Source organism: Meles meles, chromosome X (assembly GCF_922984935.1).
Source record: "Meles meles chromosome X, mMelMel3.1 paternal haplotype, whole genome shotgun sequence".
NCBI classification, from domain to species: domain Eukaryota; kingdom Metazoa; phylum Chordata; class Mammalia; order Carnivora; family Mustelidae; genus Meles; species Meles meles.
The window spans coordinates 101,893,810-101,912,068 of record NC_060087.1 but is presented as its reverse complement, the minus strand read 5'-3'; the positions used below and the strand labels follow the sequence as shown (position 1 = coordinate 101,912,068).

Sequence of the window (18,259 nt, the reverse complement as noted above, 5' to 3'; positions counted from 1 at the left end):
CCCCTGCCCAACCCACGCCTGGCAACCTTATTCTCTGTATTTTTTAAATTATGTTGTTAGTCACCATATAGTACATCATTAGTTTTTGATGCAGTGTTCCATGATTCATTGTATTTAAGAGTCTGGTTTTTTTTTGTTTGTCTGTCTCTCCTTTCTCCTTGTTCATTTGTTTTGTTTCTTAAGTCGCACATACGGGTGAAATCACCTGGCATTTGTCTTTCTCTGACTGACTCCTTTCACTTAGTCTTACACCCCCTGCCCGCCCCCGGCTCCATCCATCTTGTGACAAATGGCAAGATCTCATTGTTTTTTTCCGGCTTTCTTGCGGGAGTGAGCGATCCCGTCATTTTTTCTTTGGACAGTGGGGAAGTCTGTCCTTCATGCAACAGCCAGAAGGGTCTTTCTCATTTTCAAATGGCATGAAGTCAGTCCTCCTGCTTGAAACCCTGCAGTGGCTAAAAGCCCAAGTGTGTAAGGCGACCTTCAACACCTGCTCTCTCCTGCTAAACTTGGGAACCTCACCTTCCTCTGCTCCAAAGCTTCTGCGATCCTCGCCCGCCATCTTGGACCCGCCCGGCTCCCCAAGTGCATCATCATCTCTCCACACGCGCCCTTCCACCTGCTGCCCTCTTCAGAGCATGAGCCCTCCTCTTCTTCACTAGGCTGACTCCCGTGGCTTTAAAACTGAGGCTGGAGGCAGGGAGACTTGGCCCAGGCACCTCCCAATAGACCGACCAGGAGTTCCTTAGTGGCGGGCCCAGTGGCTGTTGGCTCTAGATGCTGAATGACTAGCATAGTGTCGCTTGGGCCTGTGTCTAGCACATGGTGGAGTCTTACCACGTGTTTTTTGAAATAGTCTACTAATGTGGTCTATTTTGGAGCCAGGACGTGGGAGCCAGATGCAGAGGAAGGACCCAGATTAAGAGACCAGAGACCCAGCTTCTGGTTCCTGCCTTGCCTCTATCTAGCCATGCGGCCTTGAGCAAATCGCCTCACCTCTCTGGTCCTCTTTCCTCACCTGGGTAACCGAGTCAGAGAAACAGATGCTCAGAGTCACTTTCAGTTCCAAGTGTCTTATCAGTTCCCCAGGGCTACCCCAGCCCCCGTGAGCAGCCCGTGACCCTGCAGTCACACGCCAAGCCAGCTGCCTGCAGCTTTATGGTTCTGTCTTTGCACCTCTCCCAGAATGGGGGAAGGGGGGATGGGAAGACCCAGGGAGGATCACTGGGGCCACTTTTCATTGATGAAGAGCCATTCTAAAGGCAGGGGAATTAACCTGACTGTATTTGCAGCTTACAGGAGACATATGAGGCCAAAAGGAATGAGTTCCTGGGGGAGCTCCAGAAAAAAGAAGAGGAGATGAGACAGATGTTTGTCCAGAGAGTCAAAGAGAAAGAAGCTGAACTTAAAGAGGCAGAGAAAGAGGTAAATGTGACCCTGACTGCCCAAAAGACAGGAAGAGGGGGGCTCAGCTTGGACTCAGCAGAGGCTTCTGCCCCAAGGACACAGCCGGCAGGAGCCTCAAGGCTTCCAGGCAGGAATGGGGCCCGGCATCAGCAACCCTGCCCTCGCTGGCACCGAGGACGCTGTGAAATCTGTGTCTTCTTGATCCCTCATTCCCCAGGGCCGGGATGTGTTCTCATTCTGTGTCCCTTAATTCCCTAGAGCCTTGCACTCCCGTAGCCACTAGCCACGTGTGGCTGTTTACACTTAAATGGACTAAAATGAAATAAAATGTAAAACTCAGTTTCTCAGTCGCATTAGCCCCATTTCAAATGCTCAGTCCTCCTGTAGCTGGTGGCTACCATGTTGGAGAGCCCAGCTATGAACATGTCCATCACCGCAGAAAGTTCTATGGGGCAGTGCTGCTCAAGAGTCAAGGGAAAAGTCCATGGCATAGATAATGATTTTTTTTTTCAGTTTCACTTTTTCAAAAGCAAAATGCTACCTGGTACATTGGAGGAGATGAGAGGCGTTCTCAAAGATAAATGAGTGAAAGGCCAGTGACTGAAAGCCAGCTTAGAGCAAACGGATGGCCACAGCTTCCATCACCATACCCCAGGGGACAAGTGAAAGCAGGTCTGCTCAGCCAGCCTGTCATCCATCTCCCCTTACTAAGTGGCAGTCCCAAACACCTGTGGGACCCGGAGACCTGTCCTCCTCCGTGATATGATTTGATTGCTATGGAATCGTAAATTCTCTCCAGAACCCTCAAAAGAAAGTGAGGTTGTACTTGGTATTCAGGGGACTTGATCACGTTCTGCTTTGTTAGCACAGTGGCATGCCAGAATGTTCTTACCGTTCTCCTTTGGGTGTCTGGGTTCTATCCAGGGCTAGCTGAGTCTCCCCTTGGTCAAAGCTGAGGTCTCTGCACTCATTCCATTTTATAAAATCCTTTCATCTCCTTCCACGTCTGAGGACAAGTATATTCTCTGACCAGCTTTGGCACTGCTGAAGTTTTCCTGCAACCCGTGGTGATCCTCCCTGACCAGAGGGAGTAAGGAAAGGCAGAGGCCCCCTCTCATATTGGGCCATCTTGCCATATAATCCTCCAAAGTATGGATTAACCTTGGGCAAATTCCTTCATTTCTCTGCCCTATTTCCTCATAAAATACAAATAGCACCAGAATGGTTCTTGAAACTAATTATTAATTAGTAGACATTAATAACAGTCCCCTGACCACATTCAAGAGCAGAGACGTGGAGGTGAGGTGGCAGGGGAGGGACCTACCCCAGACACCATGCCCTCTGGTGCCATCACAGCAATCCCTGGCAGAAATGTCTCCTCAGGTCTCCGCCAGTCCCGCTGGTCCCCACCTGCCCTGGACTTGGCTCCGTGAGGAGCTGCTCCCGGGGGGCCTCCCCTCAGACCCCCTGTGCTTCCCTGCCAGCTGCACGAGAAGTTTGACCGTCTAAAGAAACTACACCAGGACGAGAAGAAGAAGCTGGAGGATAAGAAGAAGTCCCTGGACGATGAAGTGAACGCCTTCAAACAGAGAAAGACAGCGGCCGAGCTGCTCCAGTCCCAGGGCTCCCAGGCTGGAGGCTCACAGACTCTGAAAAGGGACAAAGAGAAGAAAAAGTAAGTGGTGGGCTGCTCCGGGGCTGTGGCTTCTCTCTCCTCCTGCTCATCCCCTCAGCACAGGGCCTGGAGACTGGGCAGGGGGTGAGGGCTGGTGGCCAGAGGTGGGCTGACAGGTGCGTTTTGCCTTTGGGTCCCTATCACTGGTCTCCGTGTCCCCTGAGTTGGGGGAACTGAGAGTAGGGGCGGGCTGTGGTCCCGGGCCCTGCTCGGCTGGGTGGGAGAGCCCGGCAAGGTCCAGGTAGCAGGGGAGGGAGGGACAGAAGAGGGGCAAACGGAGCATGGGAGGGGAGGAAGAAAGGAGGAAACCATGAGATCTGGAGAATTGCAAGATGAAGGAGGAGGAGAGCTTAGAAGGTAGAGGAGAGAGCCCGCCTTAGCAGAAGCCCCCAGCCACCCTCTTTCTCCCCGAGAGGTTGGCGCCAATGTGGCTTACGGGCCTGCTTGTTCATCCTGTGTCTGAGGTTTTCACCTCCCCATGCCTGTAGCCCCCCAACCCGCTTCTCACTTAGCTGCAGCCAGCAGTTTAACTGCTTTTACTGAAGGCTGCAGCTCAGTCCGGGTCTCCCAGTTTGTGCCATCCCTCCCTCTTGGCCGCATCATTGTCGGGTGGTGAGTACTTGGTGGGGAGCCCCCAGGTGCTAGTAGACTGCACGTGCCCCAACCTCAAGCTGGGCAGTGAATGTAGAGTCTGTCCGTCCCCCCGGTATTTGGTAAGGCGGGACAGCACGGGCTCCTGCTCCCGTGCGGGCCCATAATCCTGAGCTGCCTCGAGGCTTTGCTGGCCCGAGCTCCCCGTTTGGCATCCCGGAGCCAGAGGAGAGGAAAGGATTCCCAGGGGGACCTATCCGGGGTTCCCCTGGGCTCTAGTTGCTTACACAGTGTCTCACGGGAAGCCCTCACGGGGAGTCTGGGCCACGTCCTTACCAAAGGGACCCCAGGATCTAAAAGGTGTCCACGATCTTTACCTTCTGTTCTTAGCGACTTGTTCCTGCCTCAGCTGATCACTTAGGAATAAAACAGGGGCTTCGGCACAACAGTAAAGTAGTTACTGTCTGAACGCACTCAGTGCCCCAATCCAGTCATTCGAAAGTGCAATTTGAACATTGTCACCCATGAGCCCAGAAATTTGTGTTACTGAGTCCCCAGACTCTGTGTCAGATTCACGGACTAATGAACTTATTTTGTGTTACCTGATGGACAAAGTTTAACTAGCCAGAAAAAAGCCTCTTTGGCCACACCGTGTATTAACTGATCTGGGCTTGTGTGTGAGTCACACCAGCAAGAATGGGTTCCTATTTTTAAGATTGGAAAAAACTGAATCTGTCCTCCAGCTCTAACCTGCTGCCTTCTCGGCCTGGGATATTTGTGAACTCAGTCCCCAGGCCAGCCTCACAGCCTGCTCGCAGGAACGAGGAGGCTTCTTTGTTTGGACAACCGCACTGACACTAAAATGTAAATATTCCCTATTCAGACACTCGCTTGAAGTTCCTCCCAGACCAGGCGCTCCCTCCTAGTGGTCTCACGTGGACAGATCCCCCCTCTCCCGCTCCAGGCAGAAGACCCTCCATAGCTAGACATGTCTTCTCCAGAGGTTAAGAAATTTGACCCGTGGTTCAGGGGTCCCTACCCGCCCACCCTCCCTCTCCCCCACCCCGACTCTTCCTCATTTCCTTTGATCGCTAACCCTTCATCGTTTGCATCAACTCATAAAATTGGATTTGTCCTCAAGCTCACTCTCTCTTCATCAGCTCTTACTGTTTTACAGTTAACTCTGCTGTTTGCTGCATGCTGCATGAGACCCAGGTCCTGGTAAGCTTTATTCACTCTCAGTCGAACTGGCGGTGGCTTCTAGAACACATCTCCCCAAATCCCGCTCTCCACTCAACACACATACTCAATCACCAAAAAGCTGCTTCACCGTCCTAGCTCTTGTGACTGACAGCATTAAGCAACAGTTCGCTGTAGTCTCCAGGGTACGTGTGGAATGTTGGCCTGCGTGGGGACAAGCGGAGTGGTTTTAGACATGCCGCTGCAACGGCTTGGTGGCCTAGGTGGATTCTGTGACGGGTAGCTGAGGTGTCAATTGTGGCTGTTTCTTTCTCTTAAAAGTGCCCTAATCATCACTTTCAGAATTAACTAATGGGTAGTGATGAGGGAGATCAATGGGCTCGCTGGTCTGTCCTGTAATGTCAGGGTTGACATTGAACCCCAGGTTTGGGAATGTTCCAAGTCAACGGAAACTTGCTTCTCTGTTTCCCTCTGGTGGCCATTTCTTATTCAAGGGATTCAAGTTCTCAAATTTGCCTTTGGCTCTGTGCCCACCCCCCTCCCAAAAAAACCATAATAAAAATGGAAGAAAATGAGGTTTAAAATATTGTAGAGATTTCCTTACATCTCATTCTATAAAGACCAGCTGCCTGAACTCCTCGATAAGAAGGCAAGTAGGCAACCTTTGGCAGCATGGATTGACAGAGAGAGGTCACAAGTAGGCAGAGAGGCAGGCAGAGAGAGTGAGAGGGAAGCAGGCTCCCTTCAGAGCAGAGAGCCTGACATGGGACTCGATCCCAAGACCCTGAGATCATGACCTGAGCCGAAGGCAGCGGCTTAAACCACCGAGCCACCCAGGCGCCCCAGCAGCATGGATTCTTGAGGGCTGATATGTCTGTGGAGTGAATACAGTCCTTGGCATCATGTAGTTTTATAAGTTAATTATAGCAACGATTAAGCACCTTTTATCTATTCTTCTAGACTCAGTGAGTAGCAAGGGAACATAATATATATGTTTCACAGAATTAGGCTTACTGCTATTTTTTAAACTTGGCCATAGAAGCTTCCAGACAGGAACAAGAGAGAAGAGAGTATAATGTAGCCCCGTGTGTCCACAGCCCAGTCTCCAAAAAACTCTCAAGATATGGCCAATGTCATCTCATCTGCTAATCCCAAACCTGCTGGATTCCTGTAAAGCAAAAGCCATATCATTTCATCTGTCAGTACTTACGCAGGGGTCTCTAAGAGATGATGACTCTTAAAAAAAAAACAAAAACCATAACCACAATGCCACCGTTACCACACCTACAAAAAGGCCCAATTTGTTACTATCACATTCTAACCAGTGTTCCGAATACCCCGGCTGTCTCATAAACGCCTTCCACATTTGGCTTGTCTGGATCACGGAATGTAAACTATCAAGAAGGCTTCTCCCCACAATGTAGTTTATGATTTAAATGGACAGCCTGCTGTTATTCGCCAAACCTGTGGCTGGCAGTATCGGTCTGGGGACTTCGGGCAGCTGGCAAAACATCCTAATTTCAAGCAAATCTCCAGGAGGAAGTCCCCAGAGGCTTCTGAAACACAAGGCCCCTGAAATTGCGCCAAAGGAAACCCTAAAAGAATAATGCAATGATTTATTGTCTGGCTTAAAGGCAAGTCTTAGAGCCCCTGTTAGTTGACGAGAATGAAGCTGCAGATCTCCATTTGGGAAGACTTGGAATTCCTAGAGCGTCTGTCCACTGCCGTGGCTCTCATGCCTCCAGCCGAGTGTCTGACTCCTCTAGGGGCTCTGTGTATTTGCCCTCCTGTTTCCAGGGAGGACCGCAGCAAACACGAAGCCTGGTGGGTTAGACTTTGGTTGACTTTGGTTGCAGTGCCCAGGGCCTGACACAGTTTGGTTCATGTTTTCCTGAGTAAATCATTGTTAGTAGCCATTACGAAAATGACTTCTGGCAAACCTATAATGAAAGCCATGCTGTACAAGTGAGAGACAGTTGGCAACCAGTGGGAGCAGCCCACCCCAACCCCAAGTAGATCGGCTTTTCCTGGCAGGCTTCTCCCCAGCAGACTGTGAGGATGGTCCCAAACCAAGTAAGGGAGGGGGGACCTGGGCTCCAGGGCATCTGAAAGCCACAAGGGCAGCCTGTCCCTTCCTCCAAAGCCCTCATTCCAGGGGCAGATCACAAAGGCCACCCCTCATTAACTGCAGTGCGGGCAGAGGGAGGCTCGCTGTTCCTCTCTGGTTTTGAAATGTCTGGAGGATCTAGGGGCCCACAGTCTGCACTTGGAAGAGATATTCCTCTGGGACCCCTACACCGTTGCCCTTACTGTTATCTCAATGGTTTCTGGCCCCTTCGCCCGTGGGGTATGTGTGTGTGTGTGCATGCACACAGGATGTGGACAGGATACACATACCAAAATATGTCCGCCTGCCCATGCTGCCCAGAGCATAGGCCGTCGCCATGTTGTTTAGGTCTCTCCTCCCCCAGGAAGTAGACAAAGACTAGAATAAGGGGTGAGCATTTGTGTGGCATTTTAATACTTTCCAAAGCGTTTCTCCAGATGACGTATTATTTTCCCCTTACAACAATCCTGTGAGGCAGAGAAGAAAGGAATAATCTTCAGTTTGCAAGACAAATGGATGGAGGAGTGGGGAATTTCAGAGGTTTACCAAGGCTCCCAAAATGAGTTAGTGGCAGGTAACTGTGGTCTGGACCCTATTGCACACCCCTCAGCCATCTCCAGATACTTCTCAGTCCTGCCTCAGGGTACCAGTTAGTTAAGTGGGGCTGCTCCAAAGTCCATCTGAGGAGAAACCTCCACCCCCTCTTCTTTCCCTGTGGGACAAGACAAGCCATGGCCAGCAGCCTGAGGCCCCCTGGTTGGAGATTTGCTGACTGGACTCCTGTACAGTGTCTTGGGGCGGGGCATCAGGACCTAGTAATTAAGAAGAGAGAAAGTATTCTTTGGCTGTTGATAATTATTTTGCTTAGCTAAAGTAACTCTCCTGTCACTCTGAGGGGTATGGGGATATGTGAGAAAGAAAGCATGTTTCCAGGAGCCAATGCAATAAGACCTTATTCTAACATAGCTATGTCCTAATTTATCCATTAGCCATCGCGACAATTTCCTTCTAACCTTTTGTTGTTGTTGTACATTAATCCATCCATTCATTAACCCAACTTCTCTTTTCATTTTCAGTTTGGGCTTCCTGTAGACGCCCTTTTCCTGCGCAACAGAGCTGGGCCTCCCTTTCTCTAATCTCCCCTTAACATGCCTGAGGGGGCACACAACCCATGCCCTCCCCTCTTTTCCTGCCAAAGTTTATAGAAGCCTGGGAGTCTGAGGATGGTGTCTGGCCTCTGGTCGAGAAGCCAGCGGTCACGTGGCTCGGAAGTGGAGATGCCTCCTGCATCCCAGTCCCTCCCCCTGCCCACCACCGCCAGCCACTCCCCTGCCATCTTTGCCAGACTATAACATGTTCGAGGGTCCCATCTCGTACTCTCCACCACCAGCTTCCCTGTTCGAATTCTGATTGCTGCTTTTTTCCCTGAAGTATTTGCCTCCACCGTGGCTGCGTAAGCGCCAGTGAGTCCCAGTTAGTCCCCATGCACTGGGCTTCCCTGACCCCCTCCTAACCCCCAACAGGAGCCATGGCCCCTTCTGAGAGAGCTCCAAAAGGAGATCCTCTGGTGCCTTTTTCTTCAGGCCTCTCAGCCCCACCTTTTCCAGTTTTGAGTTGCTCCAAGTAAGTGCACCCAAGTTGTGTTAAAAATCCAGAACCAAGTCCTTTCCAGAAAACATGACTGCTGAAGAAAAGACCATAAACCTCTGCTCTAATTCCAGATACCCCACAAATGCAGAAGGGAGAATAAACCTGAATGTTATTATCAGCCTAGTGTCTTCAATGATAGGCTTCTGGAATTCTGAGGTGTCTCAGTATCTCCATTCCACTCAGGCAGGCCTAGTTGCAGGTTCATGCTGGAAACTGCCAGACTGCAAGGTCAAAGAAGCAATGTTGTCAGCTTTGCTCTGATGCGGCTTCCAGTCTTTAGTTGGTGCATGGGATGAATTTTAACCTGTGTTTTGCATGTGTCCCCCCCCCCACCCACCCATAAGAAGAGGCGAGACTGTCAGCTGGGTGGAGAGAAGAGGGGTTCTGTCTTGGAAGGTCCCAAACTTTATCTGGATGTGATATTTAAAACATAGTTCGGCCCCAATTTTTATAACGGGCCCATCGGATAGTGGCTTTGGGAACCCCTTGGAAGTAGAGAGCCCTCCACTGTCAGGGCCACAGGGTACAGTGTCCTTTGGTGTTTGGCCCGCGAGAGAGAGAGAGAGAGAGAGAGAGCGCGCAAGAGAGCGAGAGAGCGAGCTGAAGGTCACGTGGCAATAATGTGTGGCTAATGCGCCGTTTCTCTGCCCTTCCTTTGCAGTAATCCATGGCTGTGTACTGAATAGTATTCCCCGCTACAGCTGGACTGGACTCCATTTAGCCTTTTAAGCCAAGGTTCCTCTTTTAACTGACAGCTTTCCTTTGGGGGAAGGAGCAGACAGCACCCCCAACCCCACCCCCCCCACTCCCCGCCTCAGCCACAGACTTCCACTCAGAGTCCCACCTCTCCTTCTGAGTTCTGCCTCCGAGTCCACTGGCAATGATCACGACCTCCTTCTTCTTTACTTTTTTTTTTAGGGTTTTTTTGGGGGAGGGGATCACTTTCCCCCCCAAAACACGTAGTAAAACCAGGCTATGCCAAATTTTCAGGGCTTTCCGAAGTGCTGAGGATGGGGAGGGGCTTTCCTCTCTTCCCTAAGAGATTGTAAATAATACAGGAAGCGAAAAGTAGAAGCAACAAGAAACGAATGTACGCACATGTTCTCTGTTCTTGTCGGCAGAGCAAGAGTGCAGTTTTTATGTGTAGTGTTGGCTGAGTCACTCATTGGTTAGTGGCCAGAGGCAAATTTGGAGTTTCTTGAGAAAAATCCAAGTCTCCTAGGGGAGGATTTTAGGAGATCCCACGCTTGGAGGTTCAAAACAAAACAAACAAAAAACGATATTCCGCCAGTAGCTCCGAGAGATCCGACATTAGGGCTGGCAGGTGTCCTTGGGAAAGGCATCGCATTTGCTGTCTTGGTGTCCAGTCTTAACAGCTCTTTCCCAAGAATCTCAAACTCAAACAACCAGCCCGATCACCATTTCCCCGGGTTATCATTTGCATCACAAATGGGGGGCTTCTTATTTGCATTTGTTTACATATTAACTACTTGAGGCCTGAGGAGCTCTGAAAACTTCAAAAGTAGTAGACCCGCCAGCCAGCTGTGGGAGATCTTCAGGGACTAGGTGGGAAGGTCAGGGCCAGGGAAAAATTTTGGTTCCTCAAACAGATACGACCCAAAGGAAATGGAGAGCTGGAGAAGTCGAGGGACTGGCCCGATGTCCCAGTGCTGTTCTGCAGCCAGGCGAAATTCAGTGTCTCCTAACCCCGGCTCCGTGTCACAAATGGATTCAGCCTGTTCTTCTCTGTTGCTGGAGACCAAGGTCTTTTGATGTTGGGAGAAAACGGATAGTTGACATCACAGGGCCTTTGAGGTTTCCCCCTACCCCCATAGGAAACTATCTGAGGAGGGAGTGGGTGGGGGCCGGCAAAGCAGAGGACTCCAGGCCAGCTTCTGAGCTGAGTGTTTCTGCTGACGGTGCCTGTTGACCAGCCAACAGGTCCGCTTTCCGGGAATGCTGGACGGGGGTCCAGGCACGCAAGGGTGGAACAGGTGCCTTACAGGACCCTTGTAATCAAGGAAGTTTGGTAAAGGAAAAAAAAAATCTAACCTGCGAGGGAGCAGAAGGCCTTTCTGAAGTCAACTAAAAGGGTTAAAATAGTTCTTTTTGTAGTTCATAAGCATGATGATTGGGTGTTCACGCTCCCGTGTGACATGTGCCACCCTCAAACCTTGTTACGACCTCGGCACGTTACCCATCTGATGTGAAAAAAAAATTAGTTCTTTTCCTGGGTAGTTTTCTCACTGTAGACAGAAGCGGTTTTTTTTTTTTTTCTTTGTAATTCGTACAGTTGTTGTTGTTGTTGTTTTAAAAACCCTTAAGTACCCTGTTAACCTCTGGTGAGACCAATCCAGTCCGTATTTTCCCAGACTGGAACAGAATGGCTTTCCTGAAAAATTCCCACACGTGATCTCACACGCACGCACGCACACACACACACACACACAAACACACACACCCCCCATTCCTCTTAAGCCAAGAAGTTTCCTTTTTTCTCGCTGCGGTGCAAATCACTTCTGGTTTTGGTTTTAATCATTTGGCATTCACACGTGGCTGTTTTTTTGTTTTGTTTTTTTTTTTTTAAATTAAAACGAGAAGCTTCAAACCGGTGTGTGGTGTTCTTAAAAATCTTCTCAGCAGACTTCCGGTGGCTCCGGTCTGTCAGCGACCCCCTTCCTGACCTGTCTTCTCCTAGTGTCATCTGTGCTGCCTCACGAGACCCACGCCCCTTGCCTGGTCTTACTCTGAATGTCCTTTCTCTTGGGCTAATTTCATGTTTTCTTTCTCTTTCTCTCTCCCTCTCCAGCTTTTTTTAATCTTGTCTTCAGCAGCTGCACTAAGTCTCGAGGAGAAGACTGCCATTATCTTGTCTCAAACCAGAAACCAACCAATCCCCTTCTCCCCTCAAACTGGGCCCGTAACACATACACCACACTCCACAAGGGTTCTCCCGGCTTACATGGTATTTTAAATGGAAATGTCTTGTCCTTACCTAAGCAAGGCAGGAAAAGAAACTTCCGAACTGGAGAACGAACCAAATGTAACCTGAGAGAGACAGCCGCAGGACGACTCACCCAAGTGTCAGTGACGGGGACGGGAGACAGCTGTGGGTGTGGAAGCGCTGTTCCCAAGTTTCCCGGTTTTCCTTTTTAAACACCAGTTCTCCGGTCCAATGCGTTGACCTTCGATGGCCACTCACTGTTAAACATTTCTGAATATGAAAGAGAAAGTCAAGCGACAGTCCTCTCTTCAGCATTCACAGGCCTTCTGCAGAACTCACCCCGCCCCTGCCCCAGTAAGGGAGAAAACGGATCCATTCACCCTCAGGTGGGGGAAGGGAGAGACAGGAGGGGCTTTAAGGTTAGTAAGAGCAAAATTACTCCATTCAACCCTCCAGGGCCATTTGGGGTTTTGAGAGAGGTTTCTGCTCAACCTGGGGTCTGCAAGGAGAGTTTTGTGTTCATAGATCTGCCTTGAATTCATTGGCTTAACTTGCATCAAAATACCATGTAAGCGCGCTCTTTCCCGTATATCCCTACAATCATTGCCATTCCACTGTCTGGTGTCTCCTGAGCGAGCCTCTTTGCATGTTTTCCAGAATCTCTGTGTGTTTGTCTTTCTTCTCCTTTGTTCTTTTTGCTCAAAAGTGTGACCGGTCACCGCCCCTCTGGGGCTTTCATTTGCCAGGAGAAACACCCCAAAACCAGCACTGTTTAGCCTGATACCTTTCTAATGTCCATGTCAATTTTCAATAAAATTCAAAGAAATGCTCCATGGCTGTGTGATCTGATCTTAAATCGTTAGGTGATGCGTTCCACCAAGATTTGCCCTGGGAGGAGTGGGTAGCTGCCTTCTACGTGGATGACTCCCAGCGGCTCAGGGAGGCAAGCCCATATATAATCTTCACAAGTGGGCTGTCGTGCCCCCCTCTCGCCATTTGGGCCTGCAGTTCCCACAGGGCGGGCAGGGGGTGGGCAGGGAGTCCTCTACCTTTCCTTTATTAGCATGGATCTAACTGATGCATGGAGCTGATTGTCACCTAGGATAAAAGGTGGAGGAAGTGGAGTGCCAGATCCTGCAGAACAAGATTCTGGTGAGTTTTAATTCCTGCAGGAAAAGAACTCTGCACCGCACGTCTTTCTTTCATTTACTCCTATGATGTGAGCATCCCGGAAATTCATTGAATATGACCATGCTTCATGACTCGGAAAGCATTCTATAGATAACAAGTAGGACTTTACGTCCTGGGTCTACCAGGGAGGGAAGCCTCCTGTTGCCCCCAGCGTTAAGGTGGGCAAGAGGGGGGAAGGGTCAGCTTTTTACAATTCTGGTTGCGGTCGAGGTGGGGTTTTCTCTCCTCGGTTTCATTTCCCGATTGGCCAGAGGCTGAAGACCCAGAGACCTGAGAAATATCTCTCTTCTCCCCGAACCGGAGGAAACGACACTGTCCTGCGTTTGCGCAGCTCTCCCACTAGAGGGTAGCAGAGAGACACAGACAACACTGGTTTATGACGTCACTGAGCAGTGGCAGGCCCCTAGGCGTGGAAAAATAAGGGCGCTGGAGCCCGACACTCTTGCTGTGTGCTCTGCGGCAAGTTGGGTTAAAAACTTTTCTGTAAAAGGAGAATAGAAGTAACTGCTTTGCAGGGTGATTGTGAAATCTACATGAGCAAATGAAAATTAACAACCTGGTTCAATAAACCATATCCCTTATTAAGGATGGAGTTTTCCCTTTACTTGAAGTACCTTAGGTTCCTCTAATCCAGGGTTTCTCAACCTCAGCACTATTGACATTCGAGGCCAGAGAATTCTTTGTCATAGGGGCCGTCCTATGCATTATAGCGTGTTTAGCACTCTCCCTCCCTCCAAGTTGTGATAACCCAAAATGTCCCCAGACATTGCCGAATGTCTCCTGGAGGGCAAAATCATCCCATATTGAGAACCATTGTTGTAGGCCAGGGGTCAGCAAACTTCTATACAGGACCAGCTGGTAAGTTATTTTAGGCTTTGCAGCAATATGGCCTCTGCAACTGTTCACTCCAGCACAAAAGCAGCCATAGATAATATGGAAAAGGATGAACATGGCTAAGTGCCAATAAAACTTTATTTGTAGATACTGAAATTTGAAATTCACACGTGAATTTCATTTCCCTGTGTCCTGAATTCTTATCCTTTTGATTTTTTTTCAACCACTGGAAAATGCAAAAAGCATTCTTAGCATGAAGGCTTTCCAGATGCAGGCAGGGGGAGCAGATTTGGCCTATGAGCCATGGTTTGTTGGTTGGTGTATCATTGAACCTAAAGGCATTAGAGGCAACTGGCCAGTTAAAAGAAATTGCAAATAGGGATGCCTGGGTGGCTCAGTCAGTTAAGCATCTGCCTTCAGCTCAGGTCATGATCCCAAGGTCCTGGGATTGAACCCCGCATTGGGCTCCCTGCTCTGCGGTGGGGGGGGGGGGCTGCTTCTCCCTCTCCCACTCTCCCTGCTTATGCTCTCTTTCCCTTTCTCAAATAAATAAATAAAATCTTTAAAAAATAAAACATCAGAAATGAAGACAAATGACTGAAGACTTAATGCAAGTGAGGAGGGGGAGGGTTTGACTAAAATTTGCATACAGTTCTGCTAGAACATGGACACGTGGGCAGGGGCCTGCTGTGGCAATGAGGGCCTGCCCCTGGGACACTGTTGAAGCCAGTGACAATGCCAACTGCTTCTAGGGAGAGAACCGGGCCTCAAAAACCCTCAGAAGAGCCTAGCAGCCAGGCCTCCAGCTGTAAGCCCTGAGGTTAAGCAGTATCCTCTTCTATCTGAAATGCCCTCACTTGGGGAGATTCCTCCCTTTACCAAATGTGCAGCTTTCTTGCGAGGTCATTCTTTTAAAATGCGGGTCTCCCTGGAAAGAGCTGTGTATCAGACAGTAGAAACCCACAGCGGCTTTGCCCCCTGGAACTACCTTAACATGGGTGTCTGTCCAGCCCCTGCACTACCTCTTAGCTCGTCTGGCTTGGGCTTTAGAAGGAACCTACCCTGGGCTCAATATCTATAAAAAACTATACATCGATCTGCTATATATAGACTTGGGGCCAAACTCCTTATCTTGGTTTGGGGCTTAAATTACTTGTTCTCAATCCAATAATAAGGATATATTAAACGCCTCCCATGGGTTTGACCCTGTGCCCTGCGCTGTGGGGGATACTGTTGCAGGAGATCTAGGTAGACACTGCTCTTGAACTCACGGACCCGCTGCATCTTATCTACTCAACGCTATTCTCCAGCCCTTCCTAATACCCAGCCTTCATTCCACTCTCCTGGAGATACGCAAACTATTTGTCGGCTTTGTCTGAAATACCCTCGATTTGAATCCTGCTTTCAGGGCTCAGACCCCGCCTTCTCCTTGAAGTCTTTCTTGATCCCATCCACATCCATGTATCCCAATCTCTTCTCCATTTTCAAGCTTCCTAGTTGAACTTTTATGATCTTTTCTGCCTCCTATTTGAGAGACTTCCCTCCTCAAGAGATGTCAAGCTTCCAAAGGGTTGGAACATAATTTACAGCCCTTCAGAGAGCTCCGCAAAGAGCCGGCCACACAACCAAAAATCATCAAGATGTAGCAAGATTGAGATTCTTCAGCAATGTAGGGAGCTAATGCACTTTCCAAACATTTAATTTTGGAATTAAGTTGTGAGACTGCTATAAAGTATATCTGCATACTCTTGACTCGGATTCGCCAGCTGATAACATTTGGCCCGTTTGGTTTGGTTTATCGTTGTGCGCTCTGTGTATACAGATATAGATCTACAGATGGCTATACATATTTTTTCTGAACCATTTGAAGGTCATTTACATGTATCATGGCTCTTTTTTTTTAATATTTTATTTATTTATTTGACAGAGAGAGCGATCACAAGGGGGCAGAGAGGCAGGAAGAGGGGGGAGGGAAGCGGGCTCCCTGCCAAGCCGAGAGCCCGATGCAGGGCTCGATTCCAGGACCCTGAGATCATGACCTGAGTAGAAGGCAGAGGCTTAACCCACTGAGCCACCCAGGTACCCCTGTATCATGGCTCTTTACCCCTAAATATTCCAGTGGGCATTTCCTAATAATAAGGATATTTTCGTACATAACCACAATTATTGACTTCATTAAATTTAGCATTTTTACAACACCTTCATCTATCGAATAACATGCTTTATAGCATTATTTTTTCCATATAGGATTTGGTCTAGGATCACCCATTGTGTCCCGTCTCTTTATTCTCCTTTATTTTTTTTTAATTTTTAAAAGATTTTATTTATTCATTTGAGAGAGAGAGAGCACAAGCAGGGAGAGAGACAGATGGAGAGGGAGAAGCAGACCCTCCGCTGAGCAGGGAGACTGATGTGGGACTCGATCCCAGGACCCTGGGATCATGACCTGAGCCGAAGGCAGAGGCTTAACTGACTGAGCCACCCAGGCATCCCTCTTTATTCTCCTTTAATATAGAATCTCTTTGTCTTTTTTTAAAAGATTTTATTTATTTGACAGACAGAGATCTCAAGTAGGCAGAGAGGCAGGCAGAGAGACCGGGGAGAAGCAGGCTCCCCGCTGAGCAGAGAGCCCAACACAGGGCTCAATCCCAGGACCCCAGGATTGTGACCTGAGCTGAAGGCAGAGGCTTTAACCCACTGAGCCACCCAGGTGCCGCTCTTTTTTTTTTTTTTATATTGATGTACATATATATTTTAGGGGGGGCGGGGCGGGGCAGATGGAGAGGGAGAGAAAGAATCTTAAGCAGGCTCCATACCCAATGTAGAGCCCAACACGGGGCTTGATCTTACAACCCTGAAAGGTGTAGGAGGTGAAATCCAGAGTTGGACGCTTAACCCGCTGAGCCATCCAGACGCCCCATGACATTGATATTTTTAAAATTCCATTTTAAAAATTGGTTAAGCGGCTGCCTTCGGCTCAGGTCATGATCCCAGCGTCCTGGGATCGAGTTCCACATCAGGCTCCGTGCTCGGCGGGGAGCCTGCTTCTCTCTCTGTCTCTGCCTGCCACTCTGTCTGCCTGTGCTCACTCTCTCTGACAATAAAATCTTTAAAAAAAAAAATAGATTGTTCTCATTTTGGGTCGAGTGTTGCCCAGGGGCACCTGGATGGCTCAGTGGGTTAAAGCCTCTGCCTTTGGCTCAGGTCATGATCCCGGGGTCCTGGGATTGAGCCCTGTATTGGGCTCTCTGCTCAGCAGGGATCCTGCTTCCCCGCCTCCCTCTCTCTGCCTGCCTCTCTGCCTACTTTGATCTCTGTCAAATAAATAAATAAAATCTTTTTTAAAAAGGTGTTGCCCAATTTCTCAGCTATATAATTACTGGGGTTTTTTTTCCTCCTTCTTTGCTACTAATAAACAGTCTGTACGGAAGCAGCTATAAATCCATGCAGATACCCTACTCCTCATCAAAAATTTCCTCCTAGATTTAGCATCTATTGATAATTCTTGCCTGAGCCAATCAACAAAATGATGATTTTCCAACTCCTGCACTCCCTTCATGTTTACCAATCAGCACACAGTATTCTATTGTAAACCAAGGCCCTCCCTTCTCCCACGTTACTTCTTTAGCTACTTTGTAGCACTGTGGACTTAGGACTCCCTATTTCTTCAGTAGTCATTGCTGTCCTTAATGATTTTGATGCTCAGATTACCAAGATTTGGCCAGTGGAAGCTCCTAGCTTTGCTTTTAATCCTCCAGGAAACATTCCTCAGGAGGATATTATAGTGCAGACTACTCTGGTCAAGAACTTTCGGTGAGTTAATTTCTGGGGTAGTTTATGGGGGTTGGGGTCAGGCTCAGGGCCTCCCTCCCTTATGTGTGTGTGTGTGTGTGTGTGTGTGTGTGTGTATACATATATATGTATTTTAAAGATTTTATTTATCTTACAGAGAGAGTGAGACATAGAGATAGAACATGAGCAGGGAGAAGGAGAAGCAGATTCCCCACTGAGCAGGGAGACTGATGCGTGGCTTGATCCCAGGACCCTGGGATCATGACCTGAGCCAAAGGCAGAGGCCTAACTGACTGAGCCACCCAGGAGCCCCGGGGCTCCCTCCTTTGAACAGTCACTGACTCCTCCATAGGAAAGGGCAGGGAAGGAAGCTCAGAGCCGTCCATGTGTGCAGTGTAAAGATGGTGGCAAGAGCCTGTGTTAGAGCAGAGAAAGATGATGGAGGAGAGGAGGATGAATGATGACAGAAGTTTCTGGATCATTTTAGGATTGTGATGGCTGCCTTTATCATTGCTCCCTCCTACATCTCTCTTCAACTACTATTCAATTTATTTCTGCTTAGAGGTCTCAGCTCCTGCTCACTGAGAAAATATCTGTGAGAAGGGAATGGGCTGAATGTAGGTTGGCTGAAGGATTTTTTGATCAGAAGGATTACCAGGGAAAGAAGGTCGTGGGGAATCATGCAAATTTTTGTTCTGTTTTCTAGAGGATGGAACTGCTTTTCCCATAGTAGGAATTACACATGGAATCCAGTTATGGCTGTCGCAGAGCAAATGGCCTCTAATATCAGTTTCACTGTCGTTCATTTTGTAATCCAAGTTCAAAACTCAGATTGTAGTTATTTGCTGCTATATGATGGAAACGTTTT

At 48.8% G+C, this 18,259-nt stretch overlaps 1 protein-coding gene and 1 non-coding gene across 6 annotated transcripts in view; both read left to right on the top strand.

The window, feature by feature from the left end:
* Nucleotides 1–12,405, top strand: part of SEPTIN6 (septin 6) — a 64,129-nt gene extending 51,724 nt beyond the window's left edge. The window contains exons 9-12 of one of the 5 annotated variants that reach the window (XM_045994950.1): nt 1,293–1,425; nt 2,892–3,082; nt 4,834–4,894; nt 8,057–8,748. In XM_045994950.1, coding sequence (XP_045850906.1) covers nt 1,293–1,425; nt 2,892–3,082; nt 4,834–4,894; nt 8,057–8,116 — 445 coding nt within the window. In that variant the 3' untranslated portion in view covers nt 8,117–8,748. The other 4 variants (XM_045994954.1, XM_045994953.1, XM_045994951.1 and 1 more) reach the window with 4 other exon arrangements.
* On the top strand, nt 10,734–10,837 carry LOC123935735. The gene has a single exon (XR_006817006.1). It is a non-coding gene; the product is annotated as a small nucleolar RNA U13 (small nucleolar RNA).
* Nucleotides 12,406–18,259: the final 5,854 nt, after the last annotated feature.